This window comes from Aethalodelphis obliquidens, unplaced genomic scaffold (assembly GCF_003676395.1).
Source record: "Aethalodelphis obliquidens isolate GAN/ISIS:26980383/991018 unplaced genomic scaffold, ASM367639v1 scaffold22, whole genome shotgun sequence".
In the NCBI taxonomy this organism is placed as follows: Eukaryota; Metazoa; Chordata; class Mammalia; order Artiodactyla; family Delphinidae; genus Aethalodelphis; species Aethalodelphis obliquidens.
In genome coordinates, this window is record NW_020837966.1 from 9,164,049 (window position 1) to 9,181,812 (window position 17,764).

Sequence of the window (17,764 nt, forward strand, 5' to 3'; positions counted from 1 at the left end):
CTTTTGGGATCATTTTAAAGGTGTTTAGGATTCTACTTTAATTTATCTACTGGATTTTTAGTGATAGCTCTAAGCAGTAAAATATACATTCTTGACCTTTCACAGTCTACTGAGAGTTCACTTCATACCACCTCATATAAAATCGAAAACCATGCAACTGTATAAGTCCATTTACTATGCACCCCCCTCATTATTTATGCTATAATTGTCTTATGTATGACATCTACACACAGCACATTATAAGCACCACAAGGCAGTGTTATGATTTGGCTTTAAAAAGTTCTGTGTATTTTAAAGACACTGAGATGAAAAAAATACTCTTTTATATTTACAATCTCTGACATTCTTCATTCCTTCCTGAAGATTTAAGATTCCATCTGGTGTTATCTCACTTCAGCCTGAATAACTTCCTTTAGCATTTCTTGTGATGTAGGTCTGCTGGCAATGAAGTCTCTTAGTTTACTTTTATCTGAAAATGTCTTTAATTAGCCTTCATTCTCAAAGGATATTTTCACTATATATAGATTTCTGGGTTAACAGGGGTTTTTTTCCTCTCTTCAAAAATATCATTTTAGTTTTTCTAGACTCTGTAGTTTCTGACGAGAAGGTAGTGCTAATTTAAAGCACTGTTTCCTGGAAGGTAACCTGCCATTTTTCTCTGGCTATTATCAAAATTTTCTCCTTATTGTTGGTGTCCAGCGGTCTAAATACGATGTGCACAGGCATAGTTTTCTTCAAATTTATCCTGTTTGAGGTTCACTGACTTTCTTGATCTGCAAATGTATGTGTTTCATCAAATTTTTAAATATTTGGCCATTATTTCTTCAAATATTTCTGTCCCATTCTCTTTCTTCTTTCCTTCTGAGACTCCAATTACTTGTATATTAGACATTTTTACTTATGTCACACAGGCCCCTGAGGCTCTTTTCATTTTTTTCTGTTCAGTTTTTTAAATCTTTTTTCTTTCTGTTCTTCAGAAAGAAAATTTCGACTGCTCTATCTTTAGGTTCACTGACACCTTCTTCTGTTACTTCCAATGGATGTGAGCTCACTCAGTGAATTTTTATTTCAAATATTGTATTTTTCAGTTCTGGAATTGCCATTTGGTTCTTTTCTGTAGTTTCTATTTACTACGTTTTTACTCATTATGAGTGTATCTTTCTGTCTTCATTGAGTATGGTTTTAATAGCTGCTTTAAAATCTTGGCTACTTTCCACCTTTGGGTCATCTTGGAATTAGTCTCAGACTAATGCCTTTTCTCTTGAGAAGGGGTCGCATTTTCTTGGTTCTTCATATGTTATTTAACTCAGGGTTGTATCATGGGAATGTATGAATGTGAATATTATGGAGTAAAGACTCTAAAATCTGTTAGACTTCTTTGAAGAGCACTGATTTATTTGTTTTAGCAGGCAATTACTTCGGTTATACACAAATTGAAAACTATCTCTTGGGTGGCAGCTCGAATCTCAATTCAGTTCTTTCATCTTTAGCTGTGCTACTTTATATCTGCTCCACGTGTTCGTGGTTCAGGGGTCAGTCAAAACTTTGGGTACTATATATACATTGAATTGGGAGCCTCCCCTGTCTTCCTCTCTCCTTTCCAGAATTCTAGCTTCATTTTCCAGTGGCTGTGGTTGCCCTGAACCCTGTTCTTTGGATCATCAAACCAAAAAGAATGTGGTTTATCTACTGGAATTAGTCACCCCAGGTGACATTAATTAACCTCAACATGTCCTCAGTGGAAAAGCTGTAAAATGGGGAACTCACTCTGCACTGGGCCCTGCTTCCAAGTGTTGAATCTCAATTCCCTTTCAGAATCTACCTGCTTATTTTCACTCTCTAGGGCTTTCAGGTAATATTTCCCCCATACTTTATAGTTGCTATCTGTGAAAATGCCAGGTTCAGTAGAGTTCACTTAGCCATCCTAGAAATGGAAACAAGTAAAAACATATAGGAAATATTCCTTTGCATTTAGCAGTTTCTCTCCTCAAAATACTTAACCTCCATTCATTACTTCACCTAGTGATATTGGGTTTTGGTTTTAACTAGAAACGTAAGTCACACTCAGAGCTTCCTTGATCATCCTGCCAAATACATGAGAAGACTTGGAATGAAAGTACAGCATAAAGTCAAATGATAAAATATAAAACATCAATCAGATCTGACTCTTACACTGGCAGCATGTAATCTCAAAGCAATGAGGCTTGTACAGGATCATGACTACCAAAGATTATCTACATGGTACTTTGCCACGTTATTTATTTTACCTTAGTTTTTTGGTCTCAGATATCTCTATATCTTGCCTCATTGAAAACTGCAATAGGTAATATCCTAAGAGAAACAGAATATTGAAAATGATACCCTAAACACCAATACAGAATTCATAAGTGCACATTTCCTGCTGATAATAGTTCTTATCATTTTTTGAGAGTTTCTGTACACCAGGTATCTTGCTAATCATTTTATAAAAATTGTCATTTAATCCTTTACAACCATTCTATGAGGTAGTTCCTATAATTAGCCTCATATTACGGAGGAAGACACCACAGCTCAGAGAGGTTAAGTGAGTTAACTGAGATCACACAGCAAATAGCAGAAATCTGAGTCAGTCTTTTTAAAGAAAAGAAACAGCAAAGTGTGGGACTTTGGAATCAACAAGCACATGCCTTTTACTATGAGGAGAGAAAAGAGAAGTGTTTCTAAGCAAAGAGAAATAAGTGGATATCTTAAAACTCAAAGTTATAGCCTATAATTCCTCCTTCCGCTAATTATTAATATTAAAATGCCCCTCTTTCAGGTATATATATTTCATATTGACACCTTTCATGTTAAAAAGAGTCTTGCTTCAGGGCTCAAAAACACTAAACAGAAGCATAACGTAAGGATCGAACAATTCCATGCAAAGCTCATAGTAAAGAAACACGTAACACCAGGGTTCCATTTCAGCTCATTTCATTTACTATCCTTAAACCTTCTGCATCTTCCAGAAAAACACTCTAGACGGGAAGGTGATTCACCAGAAAGAAATCAGGCACATTAAGAAGTGAAGATGCCTGACTCATCCCTCCATAATCTGCATTTGGTGAGTATTTCTAGAAAATATAGCAATGTGTCACAGTCCTACAAATGTGAGGGGCAGTCTTTTGCATAAATCCATGAGTTTCAAGCAACTATGGAACGAGAGAGAATAGAAAACAGGGCCAAGAGTAAGTAAGCAGACAATGTAAAGTGGAAACAGGAGACTGGGTCTTGACTGAAAGCATACAAAATCTTTGTGTTCTGACACATGGTGCTATTCAATATTTATATTTATTACACATGCTAAATTGTCTGTTGAGACCTCGGAATGGGAGATACTATGAGGGAAGTAAAGATGAGAACGGGTGAGAGAAAAGAAGAGGGGTATACACAAATGAGTTCTAGGGAGGGATTAAATGAACACTGTCCACTGACATCATCAAAACTGGGGAAGTTTTGCCACATTAGCACATTCCCTTCTTTTATTGCTATTTTTTTTTAATGTATATTAAACTTATCCAGTTAAACCATCCAAAGACATACAAAGAAGAGTAATTATTTTGCCCTATCCTCAGGCCTTGTTATAAGATTTATTCTTCACTGTCCCAGCGAATTCCACTAGGATTTCCTCTGACCAAGAACAATCCCTTTCTATTTCAGGAGGTATGTTTCATATCAGTGTGTCCTCCTGCTACTACTAACGTCATTTCATCTCCACGATCATTCTCAAAACCATGCAAAGCGTAACAACTTGTCTTTGCAACCGCTTAACCTTACTTTTTATACATAAAAATTATTAAATATGTGTAACTGTCTGGTGGAAGGGAGAATAATATAATAGCATGTCAATCAGGTAACGGTAAAGCTACATTTCATGAAAGGGAAGGTAATGCTTTCTCCAGAAAGTGAAGTTATCACTCCTTTATTTAACTGACATAATATTTATACCCCAAGTTTTAAATGGCAGCTACAAATAGAAGTCAGGAGAGGGTAAATTCTCCAAGAAAATTGAGCCCCCAAATTATACCATTTTAAGAGTTCTATTTTATATGTACATAGAAATCTTCCTATTATTATAAGGATACCCGTAGTAGGTCAGTTATACCTAACTCTACGAAAAATTTTTAAATTAAGTAAACTCTACCTTTCTGAATACTGTTACCTCCTCAGAGCGCTCAACAGCAGGGTGCATGGAGTTTTACAGAGGGTCTTGGCAAGCAGGCAGTCCTGGGATACCTACACCATAAACAAGAAATTCAGATGATCATTTCCGCAGTGATCTAGATGGCTTATAGTACAACTTCATTAGGGACATTCACCGTGAAAACTGAGCTAGTATGACAGCATTGGTACTGTTAAAAGGGTAGAATAAAGGCACATGTGCAAATTCTAAGTATTGTCATTACTCTGCACAAGAGAGATCACGATTCAAGAGTGGCTTAAGTGACTCCTACAAGATCACATAAAGTAAGGAGCAGAATGGTGCTTTGACATTCCATCTTCCCATTTCTAGTCCTGGGCTGTTCTGGCTGCATTATTATTTGCCCTTCCTCAGAGCCAGCCAGTCCTGGAACAGGGGTTTTCCATTTTGCATAAAGATGAGGCCAACCCAGAAGTCGGTAGGAAGAGTACTTCTCTGGTTTTGTGGCGGCCTATACCGAAGCATCTGTCTGAAAGGTATTTTATGAGTCAATCTACTTCCTTTCCTTTGAAACCTTGGTGTCCATGAGAATCTGAGGGAAACTGACAGTGGAAGAAATAAGGGTTTTTGGTCCTACTGACCTGAGTTTGAATTCTAGTAATACATTTACCATCTCTGTGTCTTATACAGCTGCTGAACTTCACTGAGCCTCACTTTTCACTTCTGTCAAATGGGCATAATAATATATGAAGGGTATATCTATCGAGAGAGTAATTTTTTTTAATTTATTTATTTTATTTATTTATTTTTCGCTGTGTTGGGTCTTCATTGTTGCACGCTGGTTTTCTCTAGCTGTGGAGAGCAGGGGCTACGCTTCGTTGCAATGCACAGGCTTCTCATTATGGTGGCTTCTCTTATTGTGGAGCACGGGCTCTAGGGCACCCGGGCTTCAGCAGATATGGCGCATGGGCTCCGTAGTTGTGGCTTGCGGGCTCTAGAGCGCAGGCTCAGTAGCTGTGGCGCATGGGCTTAGTTGTTCCCCAGCACGTGGGATCTTCCCAGACCAGGGCTCGAACCCATGTCCCCAGCATTAGTAGGCAGATCCTTAACCACTGCTCTACCAGGGAAGCCCCGAGAGAGTAATTTTTTTAAATGAGGATAAAACATCAGATAGCACAGGGGACAGGGAGAAGTGGGCAGTCATCTGCTGCATATTTTGAAAGAGGATCCGAAAGGATCGGCAATGGACTGAGGGGAGAAAGATAATGCCTAATTCCTTGATAATACGTAGAATTAAATTAGAAACCATAACAATTTAACTTACTTATCATCAGAAGCAGTAATCTTCTCAAATGCCTGACCAGACAAAGATAGTGGCAACGTATGTAACAGAGAATAAGTAACCAGAATGTATAAGGAACTCCAAAAATCAAGAACAAAGATGAACAAACATATAGAAAAAAATGGTGGTTCAAAGAAGAAATCTCAATGGACAAAGAGGGTAAAAAAAAGAAGCTCAGACTCACTAGAGGAAAACACATATTAAAATAATGGAATTCCATTTTTCTTTTACTAGAATAGTAAACATGGAGAAGACAGACAAAATTCAGTGTTGTCCAAGAGGTATAAAAAAATAGCATAATATTCTAGCTTACTTCTGGCCGAATCATGAATTGGTATCATCCTGGTGAGCAATTTTGTTATATTTATCAAAAGTAATACTACATATATCCTACAGCTTACTGATTCTCATTGCAGGGTATACTAGGCTCAAGCAATATGGACACAAGGAGACATATACTAAAAAGATTATTGCAGTGTTTTTTTGTTTTTGTATAGCAAAACTTGGAAATGACCTAAAAGTTGCATTGGAAAGGGAATAGGCAAATAAAATGTGCTACATTTATAGGATGGAATATTATGCAGCTGTTAAAATCAACTGATTTTATAGGCATCAATACAGATAAATTTCATAAATACTGTTACATTAAAAAAGCAACAAGAAGGAAAGATTTAAACATAAAATATTTAAACAAAATAGTATATATTGGTTGTTGGTATATATGTGTGTGTACATAAAAATATAAACAATACACTAGTTAAATATTACATCCTAAATTTATGGTAGGGAATTTCCAGCAGGAGGTACAGGCAGCTGAGAGAGTGAAGGGTGGAAGGAAAACAGGATATGGTAATTAAAAGAGAATTTAGTTTCATCAATAATTTCTTTAAAAAGAAACAAACACACAAACCAGAAGTAAATCTGACTAGACATAAACAGATGCTCCTTTTTAGATAGTAGAAATACAGATGCTTATTATACTACCTTTTGTGCTTGTCTGTATCTTTAAATTTTTCTCAAAATAAAGGAAGTAAGAAAAAAGGGAGGGAGGATAGAAGGGAGGGAGAGAGGGATGGAGGGAGGGAGGGAGGAAAGGAGGAAGTAAGCTAGCTCATCATCAGTTCCAGTGTGCACTTAAACTGGTCACAGATGGTTGGTTTCTTTAAGGATGGATCTCAAAACTGTTTTCATAATCAGTGAGAAGGATAGCGATTCCTCCCAGGTTGGCTCAGCTCGGAGGACTGAATTTAAGTTCAGCCAGCAGAGGGAACCATCTGTCATCTGGAAAGACACTCAGCCCTCATCCAGGAGAACCCGTTCAGCACACACCAGTGCCTCTGGAACCAAGGGGAAGAGGGAACATGCACTTACAGACAAAGTAAACTGAGAGCACACCACGGACATCTTTTCAACCTTTCTAAAAGGTTCGTTATAATTTTACAGAATCAAGGGAACAATACGCTTGATTAGTTCTTCAGCTGACTTAACAATTTTGCTTTTTCTGTTTCTCTCCTTGAAGCAAGTTTGCCATTAACCTTATATGTTCTAGGGCTTGAGATTAGATTCTTTCCCCTCCAAAAGAGAATTTTTGCTTTAAAATAAAAGTTAGCTTTAAGATAATTCATTTTTGCCAGTAATACCAAAAGACGCTTGTTGAGCGAGGAGGTCATTCTTTAAGGAGGCTAGAATTGTAAAGAATGTTCCGTCTCTTCCTGGAGGGAGAATCTGTGGAGGAAAAAAGCTTGCAGGAAAGTTCAGTAATCATGAAGTAAAAGCCCCAAAACACTTCCTCCTGGGCCAATACTGTGTTTAAAAATGCCTTCTCTGTACACTTCCTTGAGAGACCTTAAGGCCTTGAAGAAGCAGTTAGTTAAACCCTTAAAGGAAAATCTGGCAATCCCCCTATCTTTACATAATGCAGCCAGGAGGCAAAGGGCACCAATTCAAGGCCGGATATGCCTCAAGTGCTTCGCCCCATCACAGCCCTGATATTTAAATTTCATCCTTTTATGTGTGTCATCCTACAGATGGGATTTGGGTTGGTTTCTAACAATAAAACAAACAAGGTAGAAAGGGAATGTTATGAATAAGTTACCAGTGTAAATGTGCTATTTTGTGCCTTTGAATTTGGATGATGATAAACATGATTCTGCACATGGAAATTAGACTTTTCAGAACTGCTACACAGAATCATTTAATTTGTCTGAGTAAGTACTTAGAATAACGTGGCTGCTCTGCACTGCAAAAAACATTGGACTTTCAAATGAACAATGAAATATGTGATAACTCCTTATAAATGGAACTGCAGCAAAGGACATTCAGTAACAGATCCTTTTGAGATACTAAAACAAAAGAAGTTGGATTTAACATGAGACCTGAAGGGTGAGAAGGAGGTAAAGAAGGGCTAGAGGATGGCCTTCTGCGGAGAGAGAATACAACATTCAAAGGCAGAGTATATAGTGTCTTCATTGTTATTGAAAGTCGGTGCAAATTGTCCAATGAATAGACCATTTTAATTGAACAACTATGTATCCAATACCTACTATGCACCAGGCACTGTGCTGAGCCCTGGGACATAACAGTAAGCAAGACAGATATGAATCCATGCCCTCAATCTTTCCTCCCGATACTTATTCCTGTTTGAAAACTGCACTGAAGTCAACATTCGCTTTGTAAACCAGTAAATTCCACCTTCAGTTTTGATCCCAAAGAGTCGACTAGCATGGAGAAACTGTAATGCTTTCTCTGGTGACAAAGAAGGCTACATAAGCTAGTAATTCCCATTCTGCCTTAGGGATCAGGAAACCTACAACCAAATTTAGTTCTCTCACTCCATGGACCTACCAACTTATACTAGTAAAGATGGTCACATTTCTGTCTTATGCTTGTTTTAGTACTTGCACACTACCTTTGATTCAGTAAACAGCCTCAAATTCTTTGGGAAGTTGGTAAAAGAGGCGGAGGAAGGGAAAGTAAAAGAGGAAAATAAAGGAGTTTCTTGAGGTCCAAAGTGCCTTTTGCAGTTTTCACAGCACCTTACACAGATGCTGAATGGAAAGCACTTAATAACTTTGCATTGATGAATGGATCAATGACGAATACAAAGCTTTCCTGGCTCAACTTGGGTTCCATTATGGGGGATGGGAGGAAGTGAAACTTACTTCTCTCTAATCTCCAGTTTGAAAGGGAAAGCTCAGAACAGTAGCTGCAAAGTTTAGCATGACTGCCACTGTGAAGCAGCTCAGTAACCAAACAGAAGAGCCGCGGGGGCCACGAGAAGAGAGGGGTCGGAGAATTTTAAGGTATCCCTAGAGATTTATTTCAGGCAATGAGGTCCTTGTAATATAGAACATTACTCTCTCCTACTCTAGTGCTAGTCAAAACAAGAGAAATGTCATAGTTTAAACTGATGTCGAAGTAACAGGGAAAAATGTTAAGGTTCTTTATGACAAAATGGAAATATATTTGCAATTCTATTTCCTGATGTTCTCTCACTTATTTGGGGGAAAAAAACTGTTAGTCCTTTTGCTTTAAAACTCCCCATTGGCAAAATTAAACTATAATCTATCTGGTTAACTCCAGGAAGAGGAGGAATAAATTTAAAAGAGTTTAGAAGACACTCACTTTATCAATATCAGAGCACTGTGGAGTTCAGTCTTTTTCATAGCTAAATCCATCCCATTCACACAAGAAAACAACAAATGTTGCATTCAAGGAGGTATTAAAACATCTCATCCCTGTTGTTAGCTCAACATATTAATGAGACTTTCTGAATTAATCTCTGATCACAAACTGTCTGTTGATGTGATATAACTGCAGTAAATAGTGTACAGCTTGCTTCAAGTAGCTAGCTAGGACCAGTTTCACGATGCTTCAGTTCTTTGACAGGTAGAAAATTAAATCATTTCTGTATTCACCTAAGATTAAATCATTTCTGTATGCTCCTAAAACTGAATCATTTCTATATTCCTCAGAAACTCTTCAATACTAACAAGTACATCACTTCCCCAACTAGTTGATAAACTGAAAAGAAAATATTATTATGGGATGGTACTTGAGGAAATAGTTAAAAGGGGAAACTCAGAAAACAAGCTTGTGAAGATGTATGATGAGGAGATTCTCAAAACGGCAAGGTGAGGGAAAGAAGGAGTTGTAGCTGAATAATGTATGTTTTTAAAAGGTAAGCTATTCCTTAAAGCAATTACCAAAACGTGAGAGTTCCTTTCATGGTTCTCAACCTTATACTCTGAAAGGGAACTTCTTATAATGCAAGACTAAGACAGCCAATTACTTCAGCACCAAGCTACATCCTAAATCTCTGGACTTGGCAGTTCAAAAAAACTCTTGGAAAGTGTTCTTATAAAATCTTCACTAACAGCTCTGACTTTATAAATGTAGATTCTAAAAGGATGAATGAAAACTAACCAATTAGATAGCAAAGTAGAGAAGAGAGAGCACTGAATAAAAGACCTACCAGAGTTTCAGTTATACGTCCACGACTAACTAGCTCTGAGACTTAGATCATATTTATAATAAAAATCATAATCATGAGAAATTAATAATCACACAGCACATAATGTGCCAAGAGCTTCCCATACATTATCTAATGTAATCCTTATTAGAACCTGAGAAACTTTCATGGAGTTGAGTAGCTTGTCCAAGACCACCCAGCTGCTTTGAGTGGTGGGATCAGGATTCGAACACAAGCCTCTCCAACCCCAGAGCCCAGCCTTTAACGATCCATTCTGCAGACAAGTTCAGTAACTGTCTAAGATGATATAAAAGGCTTCTATCAGCAATGAGGTACTAAAATTTATGAGGCAAGATAGGATAATGGAAAAAGCTCAGATTTTGAAGTGACTTGTAGCCCAGGAGAGCAGCTTCTCTCTAAGCCTTGGATTCTCAGATAACACTATTTACTTTACAGGCTGTCCTGAGGATTAGAGACAATACTAGAGCTACTAGCCCACAGTAATAATAATGATAGCTAACATTAACACAATGTTTACTATGTGTCAGGGACTAAGCCTTTTTCACACAGTAAATCATGCAGTCACAATGACTTAAAGAATACTATTATTTTTATTCCTGTTTTACAGATGTGGAAACTGAGGCAAAGACAGTTACCAGACCTAAATCACAGTTACTAAACTGCAGATCTGGGATTCCAATCCAGACAGAATGACTCACTCAACGAATCAGACATATTGCATATTGGACACATACTGATACATGAAGGACCTCTGCTGTTTCCCAAAATCTGTGTTAATCTCACCCAGAGTTCAAGATAAATTCAGAAGAGAACAATCCACATGGACATCCAGATGGTCTGCCTATTTCTGGCAGTCAGCCAATTATACTTAAAAAAGAAAACAAAACAAAACGAAAAACCCCTTGACTTCAATAGGAACTAGCTAGAGAGTGACACATTACATGTATCATAGATATGTATACACATATATGGCTAAGCTTTTCTTTGTTCTGTTTCCGGGCTGATTGTTCCCTTCATGTTGATACCCTGTTGCTTTCGTTTTACTTATAAAACCACCAAAGCTCCATAAAAGTTACTTTTCTGCTTTCAACCTGGGAGAAATTCAGTCTCTTAATCGTCTAAAACATTATTTTAATAACATATTTTATTTAACCTAGTATATACAAATATTATTTCAACATGTAAGTAATAAAAATTAAGATATTTTACATGTTTTATATGAAGTACAATATTCAAAAATCTTAATAGGTTTTACATATACAGCCCATCTCAAGTCAGACAAGCTATGTTTCAATGTTCAGTAGCCACAGGTTGCTAGTGGCTACCTACCATAGTGGACAACACAGACCTAGAGTGACTGGCTTCCTGGCTCATATTTCTAGGTCTCTTTTCTTGCGCTGGTCAAAGTCCCCAGAAAAGTGTCTTTCAATCTCGTGCCTAGCTGCCACTGTTCTGGGATTTAAGTGTGGGAAAGAGTGGAAGCCCCATTATGCAGACTTTCACTTAATCCTCCTGTTTTCATCACCATAGCTCTGTCCTCAGCTATGCCCAGTGACCCCAGTCACAGATCCTGTTCTTCACCCCCCTCCAGCCTTCATTCTGGGGAGTGGAGGAAGGGTGAGAGGGACAGCTCCCAGGCTATGTAGGTTAGGCAACGACTCTGGTGATCTAATATTATTTACTGTTTTTCAACATTCTTTTCGTATTCCTTTACTCTCACTTTCATAGATTTATAATGCCACTAATTCCTTAGATTTCACATTTCTTTCCTTCTAATCAGTCTCTGGCCCTTTAAGGCAGCTTCTACAATTACACTGTTATCTTCCCAATTCTTTTTGTTCACGTGTCCCCCCTTTTTAATTAAACTTCTTATTTTGAGATAATGTTGTTAGAAAAAAATACAGAGAGATTCCATGTACCCTTTACCCAATTTCTCCCAATGGTAACATCTTACAAGTCTACAGTACAATAGCACAAGCAGAATACTGACTTTGATACACTCAAGATACAGAATATTTTCATCACCATAGAGATCCGCCTACCGCCCTTCTATAGCCACACCCATCACCCTCCCACCTCACACTACCTTAACCCTTGACAACCACAAATCTGTTCTTCATTTATATAATTATGTCACTTTAAGAACGCTATATAGGGCTTTCCTGGTGGTGCAGTGGTTAAGAATCTGCCTGCCAATGCAGTGGACACGGGTTTGAGGACCGGTCCGGGAAGATCCCACATGCTACGGAGCAATGAAGCCCGTGCACCACAACTACTGAGCCTGTGCTCTGAAGCCCGTGAGCCACAACTACTGAGCCCACATGCCACAATTACTGAAACCCGTGTGCCCTAGAGCCCATGCTCCACAACAAGAGAAGCCACCACAATGAGAAGCCTGCACACCGCAACATAGAGCAGCCCCCGCTTGCCACAACTAGAGAAACTCCACGTGCATCAGTGAAGACCCAACACAGACAAAAATAAATTTTTAAAAAAAGGAAGAAGGGCTTCCCTGGTGGTGCAGTGGTTGGGAGTCCGCCTGCCGATGCAGGGGACGCGGTCTGGGGGGTTCTCACATGCCGCGGAGCGGCTGGGCCCGTGGGCCATGGCCACTGGGCCTGCGGGTCTGGAGCCTGTGCTCCGCGGTGGGAGAGTCCACGGCATTGAGAGGCCCGCGTACCGCAAAAAAAAAAAAGAAGAAAAAAAGAGAATGCTATATAAATGGAATCATACAGTATGTAATCTTTGGGAACTGCCTTTTTTCTCCCATAGCCTAAATCTCTGAAGGTTCAGTCAAGTAGTTAGTTCCACGTTATCAATAGCTCATTGCTGAGTAGTGCTCTGTGGTTTGGATATACTACTGTTTCTTTAACCATTCACCCAGTACAGGTCACCTGTGTTGCTTCCAGTTTTTGGCTACTACAAATAAATCTACTATGAACATTCGTGCACAGGTTTTATGAGAACATAAATTTTCATTCCCTCAGGATAAATGCCCAGGAGTACAGTAAGTGAATGTTTAGTTTTATAAGAAGCTGCCAAACTATCTTCCAGGGTACGGGTACCATTTCACATTCCCACCGGCAATATATGAGTAATCCAGTTTCTCTGCATCCTCATTAGCATTTGGTGTTATCACTATTTTTTTTTAAGCCAGTCCAATAGGTATATGGTGACATATCTCTGTGGTTTTAATTTACATTTCCCTGGCAGCTAATAATATTGAACATATTTTGATGCACTTACTTGCCATCTATAAAACCTCTTCGGTGAAAGATCTCTTCATGACTTTTGTCTGTTTTCTAATTGGATTGCTTGGGGGGTTTTTAACCATTATTTGAGAGGTCTATATATATTCTAGATACTAGTCCTTTGTCAGATTTATGGTTTGTAAATATTTTCTCCCAGTCTGTATCTGTCTTTTCATTCTCTTATCAGGGTCTTTTAAAGAGCAAAAGTTTTAATTCTGATGATGTCTAATATATGATTTTTCTTCCTTTTATGAATTGTGTTTCAATGTCAAGTCTAAGAACTTTTTGCCTAGCCCTGGATCCCAAAGATTTTCTCTTATGTTTTCTTCTAAGAGTTTTATAGTTTCGTGTTTTACATTTAAGTCCATTATACATTTTGAGGTAACTTTTACATAAGGTATAAGACTTAAATTTAGGTTCATTTTTTGCTGATTACTCCAGGATCATTTTTGAAAAGGCTCTCTTTTTTTTCCCCCATTGAGGGATTTGCACATTTGTCAAAAATCAGTTGGGAATATTCATTGAGTCTGTTTTTTGGCTTCTCTATTCTGATCCACTGATATACATGTCTATCACTTCATGAACAGCCACATAGTAACTGTAAAATAAGCCTTAAAATCGGGTAGACTGATTCCTCCCACTTTATTCTTCTTTTCAACATTATTTTAGCTATTCTAGTTCCTTTGTCTTCATATAAATTTTAGAATAATCTTGTCCATATAAAAAATCATACTGGGATTTTGGTAAGAGCTGCATTAAATGTGTATATCAGTTTGGGGAAAATTGGTATCTTTACTATGCTGAGACTTCCAAATCACGAACATGGTATGTCTCTCCATTTGTTTAGATTTTCTTTGATTTCAGTCATCGGCATTATGTCACAGTGAGCATACAAGTTCTGTGAATGATTTATTAGATTTATACCTAAGTATTTCATAATTTTGAGCTACTGTAAATTGCATTTTTAATTACAGTGTCTACATGTTCATTGCTAGTATGCAGAAATACAATTGATTTTTTAAAATTGTCTTGTATCCTACAACCTTGTGGAACTCACTTTTAAGAGATTGTGTTTTTTTTTTTTAGATCACTTAAGGATTTTCTAAGTAGAAAATCATGTCATTAGCAATTGTGACAGTTTTCTTTCTTCCTTTCTATCTGTATGCCTTTTATTTCTTTTTATTGCCTTATTGCATTGACTAGAGCTTCCTGCACTATGTTGAATAGGAGTAGCAAGAATAGACATCCTTACCTTACTTCCCACACTTAGGGGGTAAGCATTGTTTTTCATCATTTTGTATAAATGTCAGATGAGGGTAATAAAAAAGAGGCTCTTCATCAAGTTGACGAAGTTCCCCTTATTCTTATTTTTCTGACAGTTTTTATCATAAATCAGTGTTGAATTTTGTCAAATACTTTTTCTGCATCAATTGATAAAATCATGTGATTTTTTTTCCCTCTTTAGTCTGTTATTATGGTGCATTACATTGATTGACTTTTTAATTTTGATCCAGTCTTGCATTCCTGGAATAGACCCCATTTGGTTACATGTATATCTCTTTTTTTTCCCCCTGAATTCTACTTGCTAATATTTTGTTAAGGATTTTTGTGTCTATATTGATGAAGTTATTCGTATACCATAGTTTTCTTTTTTGTATTGTTTGTGTCTGGCTTTGGTATCTGGGTAATACTAGTTTCATAAAAATGAATTGGGCAGTAGAAGTGTTCTCTTCTATTTCCTGGAAGAGTCTGTATAAAACTGGTGCTTATTCCTCATTAAATATTGGGTAAAATTCTCCAGTAAAATCATCTGGGCCTGGAAATATCGTTTTGGGGAATTTTAAAATTATGAGTTCAATTTCCTCAATAGTTATAATAGGGCTATTTAAATGATCTCTTTCAAATTTGGTGAATTGTGGCAGTTTCTTTTTCAAGGAAAGTGGATCTTTTTTTCTAAGTTGTCACATTTATGTGTATAAAGTTTTTCACAGCATTCCTTTATTATCCTTTTGATATCTGCAGGATCTATAGTACTATCCCCTGTTTCATTCCTGATATTGTTAATTTGTGTCTTTAGTCTTTTTTTTCTTTATCAGTCTTCCTAGATGTTTGTCAATTTTTTTAACTTTTTCAAAGAACCAGATACTTCTGCCTTCTTTTAATTAATGCTTGTATGGTACATCTCTTTCCATCATTTTACCTTCAGTCTGCCTCTACTATTATATTCAAAGTGAGTTTCTTAGTTTTCTTAGTGAGTGTCTAGTTAGGTCATGTTTTTTAAACAATTCTTTCACTCTTTACATGGTATATTTAGACCATTTAGCTTTAATGTAATTATTGGTATTTTAGGACTTAAACTACCACTTTATTTTTGTTTATTTTCTGTTTATTCTCCCTGGTTTGTATTTTTGTTTTCTTTTTTCTGCCTTCTTGTAGGCTCTTTGAACATTTTTTGGAATTCTACTTCGATTTATCTAAAGTTTTTTGTGTGCATCTCCTTGTAAAACTTCTTTAGTGGCTGCTCTAGGTACTGCGTTATATATTCATAACTTACCACAACCTATTGGTATTGTCTTACAGTTTGAGCAAAGTATAGAAACCTTACCTCCCTTTATGTCCTGTTACCAATGTCCATTTATAATATAGTTATCTTAAATATTTCCAACACTTCCATCCATATCAAAGAGTGTTGTAATTTTTGCTTTAGTCTTCAAACATAATTTAGAAATCTCAAGAGGAAAAAGTAAGCCTACTATATTTACCAATATTTTTGCTTGCTGTGTTTTTTCCTGGTGTTCCAGGGCTTCTTTATTTTAATTTATTTTTTATCGTTTCCTTCTGTTAGCCATTCTTTTAGAGTAGGTCTGCTGGTGACAAAATCTGTTAGTTTTCCTTCATCTGAGAGTACCTGGACTTCCTCTTCATTCCTTAAGGGTATTATCACTGGTCATAGGATTCTGGGTTGACTGCTATTTTCATTCATTACTTGAAAGCCTTAAGGTCCTGAATCTCAGCAGAAACTCAAAAATAAAACATGTAGGGATAGCTAAAAATGTATATATACAATAAGCTGGATCCTATTGAGTTGAAATGTCCCTGGCTACAACAAACTCTGATCCTGGCAGGAGGAAAAGACATGTAAAAAATCATTACAATTATATGTGATTAAGTGCAAAACTGCAGGTATGTACTGGTCATGGTGCTGACACAGAAACAGTGAGCAGCAATGCTTGGGAGAATCAGCAGAAGCTTCTCACAGGAGATGTGTGAGCTGGATTCTGAAGGCTGGGTAGTAAAAGGAGTTTCCAAGAGGGAGAAACACATGCAAAAGCCCTGAGAGAAGTAAAGATGGCACATTTGGGAAATGATACAAACTAATGCCTGGATGAAGTACAAGACATGTGAAGGAGCAAAGGGAGATGAAGTGGAAAGAAAGGTAAGGGAGGGACACTGGGGTCCTCATCCCCTACTAAGGAGTTTAGACTTCATTCTATGTACCATGGGGGAGCTGACAACTAGATGAAACTGGTAAACGTAATATTCAAAGCAGAGGCTTCTACTATTCTACCCTTTTAAAAAGTAGCTTTTTAATGTATTATTAACATTATCTTTATTTTAATAATTATCAAAATTTAGTTTACATGCAAGTAGGAAGTGTTAATGGCCAGTAAAAACAGAAGACTCAGCCAAGCCTCTGCCTAGTACCCTCCACTGTAAACATGCTCCATCCTGCCTGGGGGATGATTTCAGTGTCTCTGTGATCAGTGAATGAAGCAGCATGGAATGAGATCATGGCTAGATGGCAGCACATTAAGTCAGTGTTTCAGCTTTTCTGTAGCTTTGAATTTCCCAATTTTGGTCAGTTTTTGTCAAAACCTTACCATCACTTAACGTATATTTTGCATCATTTACTAAATGAAAAATTTCCAACACCAGTAGATCAGAAAAAAAATATCATATTTATGCACAGAGTGGTCACATTCTGAGCTCCAGAAATACCCAGGGGACCTTCAGAGACAGGCACTGTTCCACTGCCCCAACCTCATTTATTATGCTGACACTTTGCCCAGCCACATACCCCTCCCCACCTGCTATGAGCATCTAGAGTCTGTTCTAGAATTGAGATGGAATTCTTTTCCGGTTTCACGTAAGTAGGTATCATACTTTTGGTGAAAAATAATTTCAGAAAGGGTAGAAACAAATAAAAAGCAGAATAAAACATCTTACATGGTAACCTAAGTGCTTAGGACAGCCTTATTCCCTTTTCAGTCCAATTATTAAAAAGAAATGTCATATTTACCACTACTGAATTATATACCTAAAAGTGGTTAAAATGGCAAATTTTATATTATTCAGAATAAAATACTGAATACTTTTTCAGAATAAAATTTTCTTTCAAAGTTAAAAAGAAAAGAATTGAGTGCCACATTCATGCTTCCTTTCAAAGGCAGACATTGTCCTTGCCTTGGAGATAAGGAAGGCGAGACCCACTTGGGTACTTGATCTAATTTAGACCTGGT

The 17,764-nt window shown here is 37.2% G+C and overlaps 1 protein-coding gene across 4 annotated transcripts in view; it reads right to left on the bottom strand.

Annotated features, from left to right (window-relative positions):
- The window catches only part of FHIT (fragile histidine triad diadenosine triphosphatase), a 1,436,343-nt gene that overhangs the window by 1,011,792 nt on the left and 406,787 nt on the right, over positions 1 to 17,764 (bottom strand). For 3 of the 4 annotated variants that reach the window (XM_027121278.1, XM_027121276.1, XM_027121277.1), the window contains one exon: positions 4,163 to 4,254. In XM_027121278.1, coding sequence (XP_026977079.1) covers positions 4,163 to 4,210 — 48 coding nt within the window. In that variant the 5' untranslated portion in view covers positions 4,211 to 4,254. The remainder of the gene's footprint in view (positions 1 to 4,162; positions 4,255 to 17,764) is intronic. The other variant, XM_027121279.1, reaches the window with a different exon arrangement.